The sequence below is a fragment of the Somniosus microcephalus genome, chromosome 13 (assembly GCF_052327205.1).
Source record: "Somniosus microcephalus isolate GS21.2 chromosome 13, FLI_Smic_1.0, whole genome shotgun sequence".
NCBI lineage: Eukaryota > Metazoa > Chordata > Chondrichthyes > Squaliformes > Somniosidae > Somniosus > Somniosus microcephalus.
The window spans coordinates 48,946,267-48,964,271 of record NC_140999.1 but is presented as its reverse complement, the minus strand read 5'-3'; the positions used below and the strand labels follow the sequence as shown (position 1 = coordinate 48,964,271).

At 46.7% G+C, this 18,005-nt stretch overlaps 1 protein-coding gene across 1 annotated transcript in view; it reads right to left on the bottom strand.

Annotated features, from left to right (window-relative positions):
* Positions 1-7,046: 7,046 nt before the first annotated feature.
* Positions 7,047-18,005, bottom strand: part of LOC147108311 (perilipin-3-like) — a 57,051-nt gene continuing 46,092 nt past the window's right edge. Inside the window, exons 2-7 of the mRNA XM_086006006.1 lie at positions 17,017-17,212; positions 16,177-16,259; positions 13,089-13,326; positions 12,557-12,744; positions 11,967-12,107; positions 7,047-11,034 (exon numbers count right to left, since the gene is read on the bottom strand). Of these exons, the coding sequence (XP_085862132.1) occupies positions 10,663-11,034; positions 11,967-12,107; positions 12,557-12,744; positions 13,089-13,326; positions 16,177-16,259; positions 17,017-17,212 (1,218 nt within the window). The 3' untranslated portion in view covers positions 7,047-10,662. The remainder of the gene's footprint in view (positions 11,035-11,966; positions 12,108-12,556; positions 12,745-13,088; positions 13,327-16,176; positions 16,260-17,016; positions 17,213-18,005) is intronic.

Sequence of the window (18,005 nt, the reverse complement as noted above, 5' to 3'; positions counted from 1 at the left end):
TCACGATCAACACGCATCGAGGTTTGTACCGGTACAATAGGCTGGTTTTTGGAGTGGCATCGGCTCCAGCAATTTGGCAGAGGGCCATGGAGCAGGTATTACAGGGAATTCCAGGCACACAATGTTACCTGGATGAAGAACACCTCGCAAACTTGGAACTGGTGCTCAACAGACTGAAAGAGTATGGACTTAGAGTTAATCGGCAGAAATGTGAGTTCTTCCAGAAGCGGATCTCGTACTGTGGTCATGTCATTGACCGGGAGGGGCTTCATAAGTCTCCTGACAAGATAGAGGCAGTTGTAAAGGCTCCCGCTCCGGATAATGTCTCTCAGTTGAGGTCGTTTCTAGGATTGATTAACTATTACCATAAATTTCTACCAAATCTATCCACGGTACTGCACCCGCTAAACGCTCTTTTACAGAAGGGGGCACCATGGGAATGGAGCGAAAACTGTAAGAAGGCATTTCGCAAAAGCAAAGAATTGATCACCTCAGAGGAAGTGTTGGCTCACTTCAACCTGACACTGCCTATTCGGTTGGCTTGTGATGCTTCTCCATATGGTATTGGGGCAGTACTCTCACACAAGTTGCCAAATGGCACGGAAAGGCCAGTCGCGTTTGCATCCAGATCATTGACCTCCGCTGAGCGCAACTATGCGCAGATCGATAGGGAGGCTCTCAGCCTTGTATGGGGAGTGAAGAAGTTTAATCATTACCTGCAGGGCCAAAAATTCACACTTCTGACAGACCATCAGCCGTTGGTATCCATTTTTAACCCTAAGAAGGGTGTTTCAGTGATGACAGCACAGCATCTCCAGAGATGGTCCCTTTTCCTAGGGGCACATCAATATCAAATAGAATTCAAAGGTACGAAGCAGCATGGCAATGCTGATGGGCTGTCGCGCCTGCCACTACCTGAAGAAGAAGAAACGACGAAAGTTGACCCTGTTGAGTTATTTCATTCGACCATCATCGAGTGTTTACCAGTCACCAATGCAAGTATTGAAAGAGAAACCAGGAATGACCCGACACTGTCCAGAGTCTACGAGGTGACAGTGAAAGGATGGCCAACACGTGGTGATCCTCTGTTACCGGCATTCTCGGCAAGGCGAGACCAGCTGTCCGTCTGCCATGGTACTTTGATGTACGGGACAAGAGTGATTATTCCTCCCAAGTTAAGGGAAAGAGTTCTAAAAGAACTGCATGAAGGTCATCTGGGGGGAGTTAAGATGAAAAGTCTTGCTAGGGCTTATGTATGGTGGCCGGGTATTGACCAACAGATAGAGGAGTTGACGAAAAGCTGCGCTGGGTGCCAAAAAGTGCAAAATGCACCTCCAATCGCACCACTACACCCATGGGAATGGCCTTCAGCCCCATGGCAACACATACATATTGACTTTGCTGGTCCATTCATGGACTCCATGTTCCTAATTGCGGTGGACGCACATTCCAAATGGCCAGAAGTGATCAAGATGAATACCACTACTTCAGAAAAGACAATTGCGGTGTTAAGAACAATATTCGCAAGGAACGGATTGCCAGAACAGATCTGTTCGGACAACAGACCACAGTTTGTGTCGGAAGAATTCCAAAAATTCTTAAAGAAGAATGGGGTGAAACATTATACCTCTGCCCCATATCATCCGGCGACAAACGGGTTGGCCGAGAGATTTGTCCAAACATTCAAAAAGGCAATAAAGGCCATGAACGATGATCAGATTCCGCTACAGCACAAGGTGGACAATTTCCTAATGGCATATCGAAACGCCGCTCATGCAGTGACTAACCAAAGTCCTGCCATGATGTTTTATAACAGGAGGTTGCGGTCCAGGTTGGACTTGTTAAAACGAAATGTGCGGAGGGAAGTGGAAAACAAACAGTTCCGCCATATTAATAACAAGACCACTCGAAGTTTTGACGTAGGACAACCAGTGTTGGCAAGGGGCTATGGAAACAAAAAATGGCAGTCTGGAACAATTCGGGCCAGACAAGGACCTCTAATGTACACAGTAGATATTGGTAACAATGTGATAAGGCGTCATGCGGATCAACTGGTAGAATCGAGAGCAAGGGTCGAACCCATGGTTGCGACAGAGACAACTGTGGAAGACGTTAATGAACCTGAAGCATCTACCTCGGCAGGGAATGTACCTGAGGATGATAACACCCAATGCATGGGAGACCAACTAGAGGAGTCACCTCAGCAACAGGAATCAGAGACCACTGAAAGGCGTTATCCAAACCGAATCAGAAGGCCTCCTGAGAGACTGAACCTTTGAACTGTTTATACCTGAAGTTATATATGTTATTATGTTATGTTAAATGGGGATATGACTGTTAAGCTAAAAAGGGAGGATTGTGGTGTATGTAACCTGTTCCACCTTAAGAGAACTTAAGCCTGTTCTACCTTAAGAGATGTACTACTTTCTCTGGCTGCTGTATACGTAATACCGGTGGTGACCACCGGTATATAAGCACTGTGTAGTAATATTGTATTTTAGTATAGTCCTGACCTCCAACCAGTAAAGACCTGTTGAACTTTAATCTTGCAGTCTGTGTTAGTAATTACAACTAGAACACACAGACTTAACAATGTGGAAGTTAAGTATCAGGCAGTCAAGGACACACTTCCACTTTATGTGGTGGCAGGGCAGGCCACAAGCCTGCTGGGCAGAGATTGGTTGGAGCCCCTCGGTATTGAAGTGACAGGAGTACACACGGTACAGCGACAGCCCATAATGCCTGTGTTGGAGAACTATGAAGAGGTTTTTGGTGAGTTCGGGGCCTGTCGAGGACCACCAGTCTCAATCGAAGTGGACCCAGGGGTAGCGCCTAAAGTTCTTCAAGGCGCGACCAGTTCCTTTTGCGTTGCGCAAGAAGGTGGATGAGGCCCTGGATAAGCTGGTGAACCAAGGGGTTCTCTTGCCAGTGAAGAACTCCCGTTGGGCCACCCCTATCATGCCCATTGTAAAGAAGGATGGGGGCCTGCAAATCTGTGGAGATTACAGATGTACGGTTAATACTGCTGTGTTACCAGATGTGTATCCCTTACCCACAGTTACAGAGCTGTTTTCAACACTGGCTGGAGGCACTCTGTTCACCAAGCTGGATCTCAAGCAAGAATACCAGCAACTGGTCCTGGATGAAGAGTCAGCCGAGCTGTTGACAATCAACACCCACAGAGGACTTTTCCGAGCCACAAGGCTGCAGTTTGGGGTGTCTACGGCTGTGGCAATCTTTCAGAGGTTCATGGACACCCTGTTGGCTGGTGTTCCGGGAGTTCAGCCTTACTTGGATGACATACTGATTACAGGCAAGACACAGGAAGCCCATGATGAGCGGCTGCAGGAAGTACTACGTCGGCTGGCTGAGGTAGGACTACGCCTTTAGAAGGAGAAATGTGTGTTCGCTGCCAATGGGGTGGAGTTCTTGGGATTCCGAGTGGACAAAGACGGTGTGCATCCGACTACGGAGAAGGTGGAGGCTAACAGGAGCGCTCCCACTCCCAAGAACAAGACCGAACTGCAGGCATTCCTCGGACTGTTAAACTTCTACAGTTGTTTTCTCAAGGGCAAAGCCACAATCTTAGAGCCACTGCACAGGCTGTTAGACCAAGCAACAGTGTGGAACTGGACCTCAGCTCATGAAGCAGCCTACAGACAGGCAAAGGAACTGCTATAAGCAGATAAGGTTCTGGCACACTATGATGAAAACAAGCCATTGGTGTTGATGTGTGATGCCTCACCATACGGGCTGGGAGCTCTGTTGGGTCACATAGAGCCAGATGGCCGGGAAGCGCCTATCAGTTTTGCCTCAAGAACACTCAACAGAACGTAATTATGCCCAGATTGACAAGGAGATCCTAGCCATCATATTTGGGGTAAAGAAGTTCAGCCAGTACCTGTTAGGGAGAGACAGTTCGTCAGCTACACAGCCCACAAGCTACTCTTGGGGCTCCTGCATCACTCCAAGCTCCAGATCATATCACCACGTATGTTTCGGTAGAGTCTGATGTTGGGGGCCTACAGTTATGAACTTTGCTACAGGCCTGGGAAGATGCTAGCTAATGCTGATGCTCTGAGTCGCTTGCCTTTGAACCGGCCGATGGCGGAGACGCCACCACCACTGGGAGGTGCTGCTACTGGAGGAGGTTCCGGAGGCCCCACTCCATGCCCAGCGGATTGGCAGCCTCACAGAAAGATCCAGTCTTTTATCACGGGTGCTACGCTGGCTGCTGCATGGCTGGCCCTCCGAGGTCCAGGAGGAGCATTTCAAGCCCTTCGTTCAGAGGCACCATGAAATGTCTGCACACAAGAACTGCGTGCTCTGGGGAAGCCGTGTGGTGGTTCTTGCCGCCGCAAGAGAGGAGGTGCTGAAAATGCTGCATGACTCACACCCTGGGATTGTGCACATGAAGGCGTTGGCGAGAAGCTACGTCTGGTGGCCAGGGTTGGACCGAGACGTGGAGGAGGTGGTAAAGAGCTGTGGGACATGTCAGCTGACTCGCCATAGCCCACTCTGGGAGTGGACCACTCGTAAATGGTCAAGCCTCCACATTGACTTTGCAGGGCCATTTCAGGGGAAGGTCTTTGATAGTGGTGGATTCTCATTCGAAATGGCTGAAGGTGGCTATCATGAGCTCCATGACATCCAGTGCAGTGATCAACGCGTTGAGTTTGCCACACATGGGGTCCCAGACGTGCTGGTTTCGAACAATAGAGCAGCCTTCACGCCAGCGGAGTTCAAGGCTTTTGCAGGCAGAAACTGGATCCGCCACGTGACCACAGCGCCCTATCACCCCTCCTCTAACGGGCAGGCAGAGAGGATGGTGCAAACCACAAAAGAGGCACTGGTGAGGCTATCAGTGGAGGACTGGCAAACCAGATTAGCCAGGTTTCGGTTATCACAGCATACCACACCAAACTCAGCAACGGGGAAGAGTCCTGCCGAGATGCTGATGGGTCGCCGGCTGGCGACTGCACTGGACCGGCTACACCCGGACTACAGGGATGAGATGCACACAAAGCAAGAAGAGCTGGCTAAGAAGCACCAGGGCACCGCCAGGCAGTTCGAGCCGCTAGAGACTGTTTACTCGTTGCTATGCAGGAGGAGACAAATGGATGCCTGCCGTGGTGGAGCAGGCCACGGGTCCCCTGTCGTACAGCGTCCGTACACCTGATGGCCAGCTACACAGACGCCACGCAGACCAGCTATGGGGTCGTACTCCGGTGAGAGTAACAGAGACGTCACAGGCTAGGCCATTGTCTCCGCCACATCTGCCAGGCAGCGACGGCCTGCTTCCTGCAACAACGACAGAAGCCACATCGACAGAAGGTGTCACGGAGTGATCAGCCACGGAGGAAGGTTTTCCTGCAGCTAGCAGTGGCACCCCGACTATGCCTGTCCAGCGGCGCTCAAGTCGGGTTAGATTCCGTTCCAGCCGCCTGGAGGACTAAGGGGTTTTATCTGGAGGAAAGGAGTGTTGTGTTTTGAGTTTTGCTTCAATTAAGTTTGTTCCAGTTCCCGGGTGTTACCTGAAAGGGATGCTGGGGGGGCTCGGTTTTACTTTGTCTGTATGGCAGAAACTGAAAGTGAAAGACAATGGCCTAGAAATTCAGTTGTTTGCGCCAGCCGCTGGCGCCTTATGAGGAGGAGATGTGGGGCGCTAGGCGGCTAGCGGCCAGGCGCAGCGCGATCTGCGCCTCTCCCCAACTTCAGTAAAGATTGAGCGGCGGCGCAAAGCCTTTGCCCGCGCTCAGCTGCGCGTGCAGATCCTGACGTCATTTCATGGTGCAACGCCCTTTGTGCGCCCCGAACCGGAAATTCAGTGGCGCCGCCCTTCTTTGCGCCTGGCACCCCCAGCGACTGGTAGAGGGGGAACGGTTCCCAGTCGCTGCGGGGTGCGCTATTTAAAGGGGACTCCTCCTGCAGTATAAATGGCAGCCATTTTGTGCCAATCCCTCTCTGTGTGAGAGACAGATATTTGGAGAGAGACAAAGGCAGAGAGCTTTCTGCTTTGACTCCGCCCTTGCACAAGTACTTGTGGCTTCAGGCCAGAGCTTTGCACTTGGATTTCACTTTGTGCCATAGCCTTGAGTCGCCACATATAATGGGGGCTGCAATGGGTGGAAACGTTGGCTTTCTGCATTGCATTCAAAGGGATCAGAGACGCCGTGAGAGAGTGCCAGTCATGGCCAGACGGAGATTGGCCAACAGGCGTTGGCACAGGAGGCCTTAGCCACCCAGGGTATACCGCCAGCAGTTCTCATATCTGAACATGTCTGAGGAGCAGTGTGTTCGGAGGATGCGATTCAGAAGGGAGGTGGTCACTGAGATCTGCCACCTGCTTCGCAGAGATCTGCAGCCACAGCTGAGGAGCAGGACATCTGTCAGTGGCAGTGAAGGTGACGGTGGCTCTCAACTTCGCTGCCACTGGCTCCTTCCAATCCGCTACTGGGGACATTGCCAACATCTCCCAGTTCGCGGTACATTGCTGCATCCGCCAGGTGAACAATGCCCTTTTCAGAAGGAGGCGTCAGTACATCTCCTGCCCCATGACCCTGGACAAGCAGCAAGAGCGTGCAATCGGCTTTGGAAGAATAACGGGCTTCCCCATGGTTGAGGGCGTAGAACTGATGAACCAGCAATGGTCAGGCCTTGCTTCAGGGCTGCAGTGTGCAGGGCAGCCAAACAAGTCGACCCTTCCCCTTTAAGAGCTGACCGGCGCCAGCGTGTCAGCCTTCATTGAGCAACTCGCCGCACCTGCGCTGCGCCTGTCCTCAGTGTTAGCGCCCCGGATCGCCGGCTGAGCACCTAAGGATAGTCGTGCATTGCCTGCTTTAGCGCAGCGGCAACCTCTTGGGGCGATGCCACTGAATATCGGCGAAGGTGGCGCGAAGTTGCGCCGAGCGCAAACTTTAGCGGCCGCAGCACCCCAAACGTGGCTATACTGAATTTCTAGGCCAATGTGCTGTAATGTCCACCCATTTACTCAGTAAAAGGTACATTCCGTCTCCTCTATTCATTACTGTTCGGTTTAAATGCAATAAAAATAACCTTTTACACAACTCCTATAACACTAAACCCTCTATTTAAAAACAGAATAAACCTGCCCAAGACAAGAACTGACAAGTGAAATACTAACTTAAGTTGCATTATACAGCACCAAAGATAAAATGTACACTCCACAACTTTAGCATAAAGTTAATTGAGCTTTTCCTTAAAGATATGGGGGAAGAAAATTCAGTTGGTTAGCATCTCTGGGGGTGGGGGGCTGCTAACGGGGTGTTAAGAACTTAGTGCCTGAACGTGGCAATTTTAGCACCGCTCACAAAATTGACCAGCCGCTTTGCGGCGGCACTAAACTACCGCCACAAACTCCTGCGCCCGCAGATTGAGACGTCAGTCAAGCATGCAACACTGCGGACTGGATATTGAGTTATGCCCCTGCCTTGGTGCCTGCCACTAGGAACAGGTAGAGGGGAATTTTAGGTCAGGAAGGGGCTGGGGAGCGCTATTTAAAGGCAGGCACTTCCTGCCTTTTCTTGTCGGCAACATTTTGGTACACGCAGGTTGAGGGAGATATTTAACACTGTCCCAAGGAGTTTTGGCCTTCAGCACCACTGGAGGTTCCCAAGTGCTGCACTCTTTCCCTGGGCCTATCCATTAGGGCTTCCAACACAATTGCTTTAGGAGGTCGCTCCAGGCTGAGATTAAAGGCTGCAATGTGTGTGGTGTGGCTGGCCAGCCAGCAAGATAGCCCCACCCCTTTAAGAACTGGACGGCACCAGTCTGTCTGGCTTCTATGGTAACCGACATCGCCCGAGTTTCGGTAGTGTTCGGAGGTCGTGCCTCGCTCACCGATGTTTGTGCCTTGGTGTGTAGTACTTGATTTAGTGCTCAGATCACCTCCAGGGGTGATAGTGGAATTTTGCAGTTGGAGGTGATAATTAGTGCCAGGCACTTAACTTGTGCCTGGCCAATTCTCCCCCCCTCCCCTTATCTTCCAGGATTTCTTACCTTTTCCGATGTGATTAGGCACCAAATTTATGTTTGACTGCTTTGGGGTGGAGCAGAGCAAAGAATATTGCATGAATTGATCAACCACAAGTGACATATGCCATGGGTTACCCATCAGTTTCAAAGGAAACTCCCATCTCAGTCAATTCAAACCCCTGGCCTGAGCTCAGGAGTCAATCTGCCTCTTGCTACATTATAATCCACCTCAAGGCCAATCAAATATCAGCTGGACTATATAAATGTGCATTGCACAGCAAAAAAGAAAAACTAGTTTTCTGGATTTTTATCCATTTAATTTGGACAGCCTTCTTGTGTCTGGAAAGGAGGGGTCAAACATCAAGTGGGCAGGGAAAGACCAGCTCGTCAATTGAGCCTGTCCCATACAGTCAGTGCAATGGAACAGTGACTCCCAACAGCAGCCATACAATCTCCTGCAAGAGGGCAAAAAATAAAGATTAAACCCTTAGACTAAATTCAGTGGAGCAAACATCCAAAATCCAATCCGGATTCCAAAAAGCAAGTCAAAAAAGTTGACAGTGACCTAGAGGCACATCATCCAATTCCATCCATCTTTTCTACACTAAGCCACCACCAGAAACACATCCAGCTCCCTTTAAACAAGCCTGCTCTCACCACAAGTCAGAATAATTGAAATGGCTGCAAAACCACATGTCAAAATGAAGTTTAATGCCACCAGCAAGGTAGCCATCAAAATATAAACAGTCCTACCGTGCTATAATTAGGAATTGTGGATGCCTCCATGTAGAGTGAAATTAATGGTATAATATTTAAGGAGCTGAAGCCACTGAATGTATGTAGAGAGACAGAGCGAGAGACAGACACAAGTGTACCACTTTACTATTTGCATGTTGCAGAAACTCAGTCACAAGGCTGTAGATACAAGTCCACTTCAAAATTAAAGCACAATGGAAGCAGTCATTTCAGCTGTGCAAAACAAGCTATATTTAGTCTAAACCCACTAATGTTTTTCCAATTGAACATGGTAGCATCAGATTTTGCTGGAGATTCTAGTTCACATGCAACTTGGTCGTTGTGCCTTTAGGACAGTGTGCTCTAGGCTCACTTCAATTACTCCAGCTCTTGTGGAACCCATTGAATAATCCTATGACACTGAAGTCTGTGGAGCAGGTGTTCAAGCTTTCTAAGAGCCACTTGGAAACTGGGGCAGGGGCACAGTGCTGTTCTATTTGCATAGATCTTAGGGTTACAATTTAGAATTCATCCACCACTGAGGCAGTGCCAAGAACAGCACCTATTCATAAATTCAAGCATGACAAACTAACATATTAAGACCAAATCAGCTGGGCTTCAAAGACCAGAATCCCAGTGGTCAGGGCCTCAGTTTTGAACAGCTGCTTCAGAATAAGGAGTACAGGATACAAACTAAATATTCAGTTTCATTGCTACTAGTCAACAATTTGTAAGGTAATCCTTGAATAAATATTTGGGAAACATTGAAGTAAAGGGAATCAGTTAACATTTTCTTCATCCTTGCAATGTCCTTCATAAGCCCAGTGTCACTGCACCAATAGGAACATTTTCCCATTGGTTTGGACTGACTTAACCAAGGTCCTAGAGCTGAAACATGTTGATCAGACATACTACTCACTCCATGTAAAATGTGGATGTTAATTGAAAAGCATCTTCAGTCAAGACACAGCAAGTAAAGGTGCAGCCATTTACTTGAGCCAAAAAAAAAAAAACCTACCTAGGCAAGTGTTATGTTTGCAGAATGAATTGGATAGCTTCTGAATTCACAATCACATTCCACAAGGTTACAATCTAGTCAGTCATTCTGGTCTGTTCCCCAAATATCAATGTATTGAGAGAGTTACCAAAGAGCCTGAAATGCAAGGGCTACCCAAGGCCTGCAAGAGGATGCAAAGGAAAGTTTGGCAAATGCAAAACCTAAAGATTTACTCCATAATCTACAAACCATGGTTAGTGTGAAAACCAGTACCATAAGAAAAAAGGAAACTAAAGACAATTATGAAGTTATTTCACCAATTTAGGTCATAAGCTAGACCCCAGAAAACAATCAGCAGCTGAATTTTTTGGAATGCCACTGCAAGTAGGTTAGTAATTTTTACTGAATGCATAGTCACTTCAGTAATGGCCTGTGATGAAACAGTCACTATAGGAAGGTGAAAGGAGGTCTAGGGTTTACTTACAGCACATGCCAAGTAGGCATAAGCTACTCAATATCCTATAGCTGCATTATAGGGTTTCTGTACTGAGTTAGATGGGCAGAATTAGATTTGCACTACACTGGTTCATTTTACAGGCAATTGTTTATTACAATTACAAAATTGCATAGAGATCCATTAGTCAGTATCTTCATATTAAGGCAGACCAGTTGCAATTGCAAGACACTTGTTCACTGCATTTAGTGTAAACTAGTCATATGTTTGAAAACTACCAAACTGCAAAAAACCATTAGATACAAATGAAGTTGCCTCAAAACCCTAAACAGTTAGCCCACTAAATAAAGCCAGCCAAGATTAAGGCAACATGACTGCAAATACATTCAGTATAATGTACTTGACAGTTTGGAATAAAGTGCTAGAGATAAACAACTATGCCAGGTGAGGTTCTTAATTCAAGCATAGAAAAGACCCCAATCTATTGAGAGGTGTCAATTCCAGTGGGTTTCATTTCTACTGGCTCCTGGTCTTCCGTCAGCTGTGGGAAAAAGGGTCCCACCAGCCAGTTAAGGGGCATATTGTGAAGCACATAGTCCATCACCCCATCCATTGCCTCACGGATCTTCAGCAGTTGCTCTTTACTCCGTGCCAGGAATGGTGTAGACAGATCCTGGAAGGAGTTGGCTGATGAAAGAGAGCGGTTGATCTCTTCTGCTAGTTTACAGATATGCTGCACTTGATCTTCAATATTCTGAGGCAGACCATGAACATTCGAAGCCAGGGTCCAGCAGATGGTTTGTAGCTGATCAGAGAAATTCTGAATCAGCCCCAGTGTTTTGGATTCAATTTGCTAGAATTAAAAGAAAGTTTAAGTTTCAATCTGTACCCAATGTTGTGCCAGCAAGTTTTATTTATCCTGGTATTACTGCCCATTGGAAGGGAAGCAGAAAGGCAATGAAAATGTCAACAAATTGCTTGCATACCTTATGGAATTTCTCCTTGGGAAGGCAGAGTGCCTGGCCATTGACAAGTTAGTGAATGATCAAGAAGATTGGATCCAAGAACATTGAAGTGTGCCCCACCATTAAATGCTTGTATACCAACCAAACAGTTTCTCACTAATCTAAACTGGTGCAAGTCGAAACAGATAGCGGCTTGCTTTTTGATCTAAAAAAAGGAAATCCTGAAGTGTAGTTAGTTTTAGACAAATGTTCCCACAAAAGGAGGCAGCACAAATGAAGTTGTTGGGTGGGTGAGAAACTTCTCTTGGATCAAGGCCATTGCATGTTTTATGTTCATCTTTAACTAGCTCAGACAATATTGGTTTAATGCCTCTTCAGGATTGCAACACTGATACTACACCAAATTATCCAAGTTATGTTGAAGTCTCACGAGTGGGGCTACTAACAGCCAAGCTGACAGTTATGCTTTTAAAGTGGTACCATACATTGTATTTGAACTGAACTAGGTGGACATGGTACATGCATATGGGTAATGTAATATACGAAAATGCAGACAGTTGGAGCTATTGAACACAAGATACCATGTGTTGGTGCAGGGCAAGTCACCTGCTGAAATAGCAGTGCTGGTCCAGTTACTGCAGGTAGAAATGGCCTAGGTGGCATTTATCAAAAATCCATCACAAGGAGGGTGAAGAGACAATGGTTGCCTCATTTAGCATCTCAATTGCTAGAAATCATGAACTTCCAGGGGAGAAGAGGATGGGAAAAGACAAATTACACATCAGACTGCCTCTGCATTAGCAATTGCTCAAGTTCTTACTTCAGGTTTCTCAGACAGCTCCTCTTTTGCTTGGCCATCTGGCTGCTGCTTTCTCCAGTCAAGCAGAATCAGATTCAAAGTTGCTCGAACATCCTGTAGCTTGAAATGTGCTGATTCTGCTCCTTTCTTGGCCATTTCAATCTAGAAGTAAATGAGTCACATTTAGTCAGGATAGTCATGCATTCTAGCAATCAAGGTTAAAGGGTGAATTAGTATATTCAGGGGAAAAGCCAACCAGGATGGGGTAAAGAGTGAACTTAGCTACTATGCAAGAGTAGCAGAGACACTGGTGTTTTTTTGGGGGTGGGCAGGGGAAGAAGGAAGAAAAAAAAGTTAACTTGAACACAAGATCTCCAGTAGGACAATCTTTCAGGCATGTTTAAGCTACAGTGTACAAGTCAGACTTATCTAGGGCATAATGTGAAGATTTGAGACTAGAATCTTCATCGTTGCAGGTGAAATGAAACAGGAATCAGTTGATTAGTGCTGTTGAGCTTTATGCAAGAGCGGCTTTATGCAAGAGTGGCAGTGCAAGGGCACAGCTAATATGGCATCCACATACGAACTGCACAAGACAGTTTTTTCCTTACCAGATCTACAAGGTTGTGGAGATGAGAGAGGGTCTCCTGACCATTCTGCTTGGCTTGCTGCATCTTGGCTATGGAATACTGGTATGCACGGTTACGAACCTTTGTGGATAAAGATTCCAAGCGTACATAATAACTCTGCTCCTGTACTGTTGCAGTGTCAGAACCTTCAGTAGAAGTAGCCACTTTTGCTGAAAGAAAATCAGAATCTTTAGGCTGGATATAAGGAGGCAGCACTTTGTTACTGTAAGAATATTCCTTCCTCCCCCTGCCCAAGGAGATTCAGTTGCAAGTTCCTTGTAAAAGTCAATAGAAGAGGTAACAGGAGAACTCAAGCTGGGTTGGTCCAGGATTAGCCATGCCCAAGCAAGATCTGTTTTTTGGAAAAAGGAAGCAGCATTTATTACTTTTAATAGCAGATAAGACTATACCCAACCTGGCATACTCAACTTGGGCTCATTGAAGCAGATTGACATGCAGCACAGTCAATTATAACTAGCAGTGACACTAATAAAGGTTTCAGGTTTGTAGTTACCTAGCTCTTCCTTGGTCATGGGAAGATAGTGATCAACCAGCTCCTCAGATTTGGAGAGAGAAATATCCAGACCAGTAGCCACCAGCTGACCCACAGCACTGGCACCTTCAACTACAACTGCTTTAGTTCTTTCCAAGTTGCCTTGTACTGCAGTTGTCGTCATGTCTACAACCCCCATCATTGATTCTTTTACATCAGTCATGGTTGATGTCACTAGTGCCTTTGTTTCAGCAAGGACCTGTAATATCATGGAATAGCAGGTCAAAAATTACAGGCTAGCAAGTATGAAGTTATTCCATTGTAAATAGAAGTTTAATTCTAACTGATCAAGTGAGCATTTGAAGAGGCTTCAGCTATGAGTGACTTAATCATGGAGACAATTTTCACCCAACATCTACTAAAAATGGTCACAGGATCAAAGTCCAGGGCTTAAATAATCTAGGTTAATTGTTTAGAGGGGCTGTCCTCTGGTTGAAATGTTAATCAGAGGCCATTTGCCTGTTCAAGTGCACAATTCACAGGTACTAGAGAACCAGGAGAGCTCAGCTGGACTCCCTCAATTAACAGAAACATTAGTTAGTTATTTAGGAAAAAAAATGAAGGGGATAGGACCAGATAGCTGACAAGTCAGCACAGAAGATCAATTAAAGACACTAAAGAGTAGTGTTTTTCTTTTATTCATTTTTATGGGATCAGGGCATCACTGGCAAGGCCAGCATTTATTGCCTACCCCTATTGCCCTCGAGAAGGTGGTAGTGAGCCACCTTGAACCGCTGCATCCTTGTGGTGATGGTACTCAGTGCTGTTGGTAGGGAGTTCCAGGATTATGACCCAGCAATGAAGGATTGGCAATATACTAAGTCAGGATGGCATGTGGCTTGGGAGGTGGTGTTCCCATGCACCTGCTGCCCTTGTCTTCTAGGTGGAAGAGGTCATAGGTTTGGGAGTTGCTGCAGTGCATCTTGTAGATGGTACACACTGCAGCCACGGTATGCCAGTGGTGGAGGATCGGGTGCCAATGAAGCAGGCTGCTTTGTCCTGGATGGTGTCGTGCTGCGAGTGTTGTTGGAGATGCACTCATCCAGGCAAGTGGAGTATTCCATCACACTCCTTACTTGTACCTTGTAGATGGTGAAAAGATTTTGGGAAGTCAGGAGGAGAGACACTCACTGCAAAATAACTAGCCTCTGACCTGCTCTTGTTGCCACAGTATTTGTGGCTGGTCCAGTTAAGCTTCTGGCTAATGGTGACCCCCAGGATGTTGATAGTGGGGAGATTTGGTGACAGTAATGCCATTGAATGTCAAGGGGAGGTGTTTAGACTCACTTGTTAGAGATAGTCATTGCCTGGCACTTGTGGCGTGAATGTTACCTGCCAGTTATCAGCCCAAGCCTGAACATCATCCAGGTCTTGTTGCATGCGGGGATGCACTGCTTCATTATCTGAATAGTTGTGAATGGCGCTGAACACTGCAGTTATCAGCAAACATTCCCATTTCTGACTTTATGTTGGAGGGAAGGTTAATTGATGAAGTTGAAGATGGTTGGACCTAGGACACTGCCCCGAGGAACTCCTGCAGTGATGTCCTGGGGCTGTGACGATTAACCTTCAACCACCACCTTTGTGCTAGGCTTGACTCCAGCCAGTGGAGCATTTCTCTTTCTTCCCCCCACCCCCCAATCCCATAGACTTCAGTTTTACTAGGGCTCCTTGATGCCAGACTCTGTCAAATGCTGCCTTGATGTCAAGGGCAGTCACTCATCTCACCTCTGGAATTCAGCTCCTTTGTCCATGTTTGGACAAAGGCTGTAATGAGGTCAGGAGCAGAGTGGTCTTGGCAGAACCCAAACTGGGCATCAGTGACTAGTTATTGGTGAGCAAGTGCTGCTTGCAACAACACCTTCCATCACTTTGCTGATGATTGAGAGTAGACTAATGGGGCAGTAATTGGCCAGGTTGGATTTGTCCTACTTTGTGGAAAACTGCCTAGTATGTCCTGTCCACATGGTCAGATAGATGCCAGTGTTGTAGCTGTACTGGAACAGCTCGGCTAGAGGCACAGCTAGTTCTGGAGCAGTCTTCAGCAGGATAGCTGGGATGTTGTTGGGGCCTATAGCCTTTGCTGTATCCAGTGCACTCAGCCATTTCTGGATATCACATGGAGTGAGTTGAATTGGCTGAAGACTGGCTTCTGTGATGGTGGGGACCTCAGGAGTGTGCATATATGGATCATCCACTCAGCACTTCTGGCTGAAGTTGGTTACAAACACTTCAGCCTTGTCCTTTGCATACATGTGCTGGGCTCCACCATCATTGAGGGTGGGGATATTCTTGGAGCCTCCTCCAGTTAGTTGTTTAATGGTCCACCACCATACATGACTGATGTGGCAGGACAGCAGAGCTTTGATCTGATCTGTTGATTGTGGGAATCACAGCCCTGTTTATAGCATGCTGCTTCTGCTTTAAGCATGCATGTAGTCCTGTGTTGCAGCTTCCCTAGGGTGGCACCTCAGGTACACCTGTGCTGCTCCTGGCATGCTCTTCTACACTCGTTGAACTAGGGTTTGTCCCCTGGCTGGGTGGCAATGGTAGAGTGAAGGATATGCCAGGGGGTTACAGATTGTGGTGGAATACAATTCTGCTGCTGCTGACTGGGCGTCCATGAGGCGCTATGAGCTGCTAGATCTGTTCTGAATCTATCCTATTTAGCAGTGCCACACAACATGGAAGGTGTTCAGTGTGAAGACAGGACTTAATCTCCACAATGGCTGTGTGGTGGTCACAGCTGCCAATGCAGTCATGGACAGATGTATCTGTGACAGGTAGGTTGGCAAGGACGAGGTCAAGTATGTTTTTCCCTCATGTTGGTTCACTCACCACCTGTCGCAGGCCCAGACTGGCAGTTATGTCCTTTAGGCCTTGGCCAACTCTGGTGCTACTGAGCCACTTTTGGTGATGGACATTGAAGTCCCCCACCCAGAGTACATTCTGTGCCCTTGCTACTCTGGATTAGGACCTATTAAGCTACATGTTTCCAGAAGAGCAAATAGCATTTTCTCTTGTGATAAAGCAACTATACAACAGTCACCTGGTCTGTAGGCTGATGCAGGATAGGAAGCTTCTCTTCCAGCTTGTCCAAGCCTTTGCAGGCATACTCATTAGCTGCTGCAACTGAACATAGAACATGGTCAAAAAATATCCAGGACAGAGTGGCTGCAGTTCTGTCATTTGCCTGTAGAGATAATTGCCATATACAGGCAGCAGAAGTAATGTCATTGCACTGCTCCAGGACCAGGAAGGAAGGACAATGCAAATTATATATGATGCCAGTTAGCATGAATTCTAAACAAAATGCTCAATTTCATATTAGGATGAAAGTTTGACCAGAGCAGTCTCAATGCATGTGTGGTTAGCCACCTTTCACATCTATTGCCAAGCCTTGCACATTAGCTACTTAGAGAGAGTTTAGTTGGTTAAACACCAAGGAAGTCAGCTCCTCTACTTACACTTCACTGCTTACAGCAGCTTGCTTAACAAAAAAAAGTGTATAAATCCTCCTTAATAAAATATTTAAATATAAAAATTGACATGCCTGAAAAGACCAGCACCCACACATGGCTAGAGCATTATGACTAGACAGAACTGGATTTAGCACAAGTAATTAAAGCTGTCCAGGAGCTTGGAGTTGGGTACATCTCATCCAATAGCCTGGGAGAAACAGCAACAACTGCATTTATTTGAACTGGACCTCATCTACAAAGAGCCAAAATTATGCATAGCTGTGACTGCTCAGGTTCAAGTGAAGTGTACATTTACTTCTAGATTTCAATTTACTCCCAACCAAGGAGCACTGTATACCACACTGTTGTCTAGTATGGTTATTGATGGCATGCCTAGTGTTTATAAAAACCCTCATGACTCATCTTACTTTGAGGCTCCAGCTTGTCCATAATTGGTTTGGCACCACTGGCAGCTACAGCTGAAATAGTTTTCACTCCCTGCTCTGCCAGATCACAGACAGTCTTCACAGCAGGGTAGCTCTCCTTGGTGCTAGTGTATGCAGCAGATACCTGGTCACAGGCAGAGCTCACAAGCGGCAGGCTCGTCACCCTATCAACCACATTCTGAAACAGAAGTCAAATCATTGCCCAGGCATTGGTATATTGAGAGAATAGCATCTGCTAACATTAAGTACCTATTCCACAATTATTCCAGGGTCCAACTTACAAATGTCAGTTATCACTATCTACATATAGTTGTTAGTATTTAGGACTGCTTGAACTCCTGACATAAGTACTGAGACTGAAACTAGCTGTTAACCAAATGTGGTTTAATGCACCAGTAAAAGTTACAAACAAAAACACAGGAGAAACTCTATACAAGTCTGTACACCAACTGGTTCCACGAGGACAGAGGGGGGAAAACGCCTCCCCTCTGACGTCATGACGTTCCCCGCTGTTGGGAACATCATGTGTCCTGCGTGAGGACATCGCACTGGATCACCATTTTACCAAACCAGCACTGTTTATACAGAGCAAACACAAAAGGTAACAAGCCCCTGTTAAAGGCAATTATATACATTACTGAAAGAGTCTCGTGGCTTTGCCACAGTATCAAAAGTATATCCTCAAAACTAATAACTATGGGCAGGACATGAAATAGAGATTTCAGGAAACAAAAATCTTGCCAGTCACAAACCAAGGAACAGCACCATTTTCAGTTCAAGGTGCAGGACAATCAAGGTACATTAGGTGTCTGTCAACTAGTTCAAACTAACTGGCCAATGAAAGTGTTAACTAGCTAGCTACAAAGTTATAATTCATTATTTTTAGAAGCAAGTCCGAGGCGCAGGTAATCATTTAGGTGCCATCAGGAGATTTGTAATGCTAGAGCAGTCTGGTCTTGGCTCCATGAGTG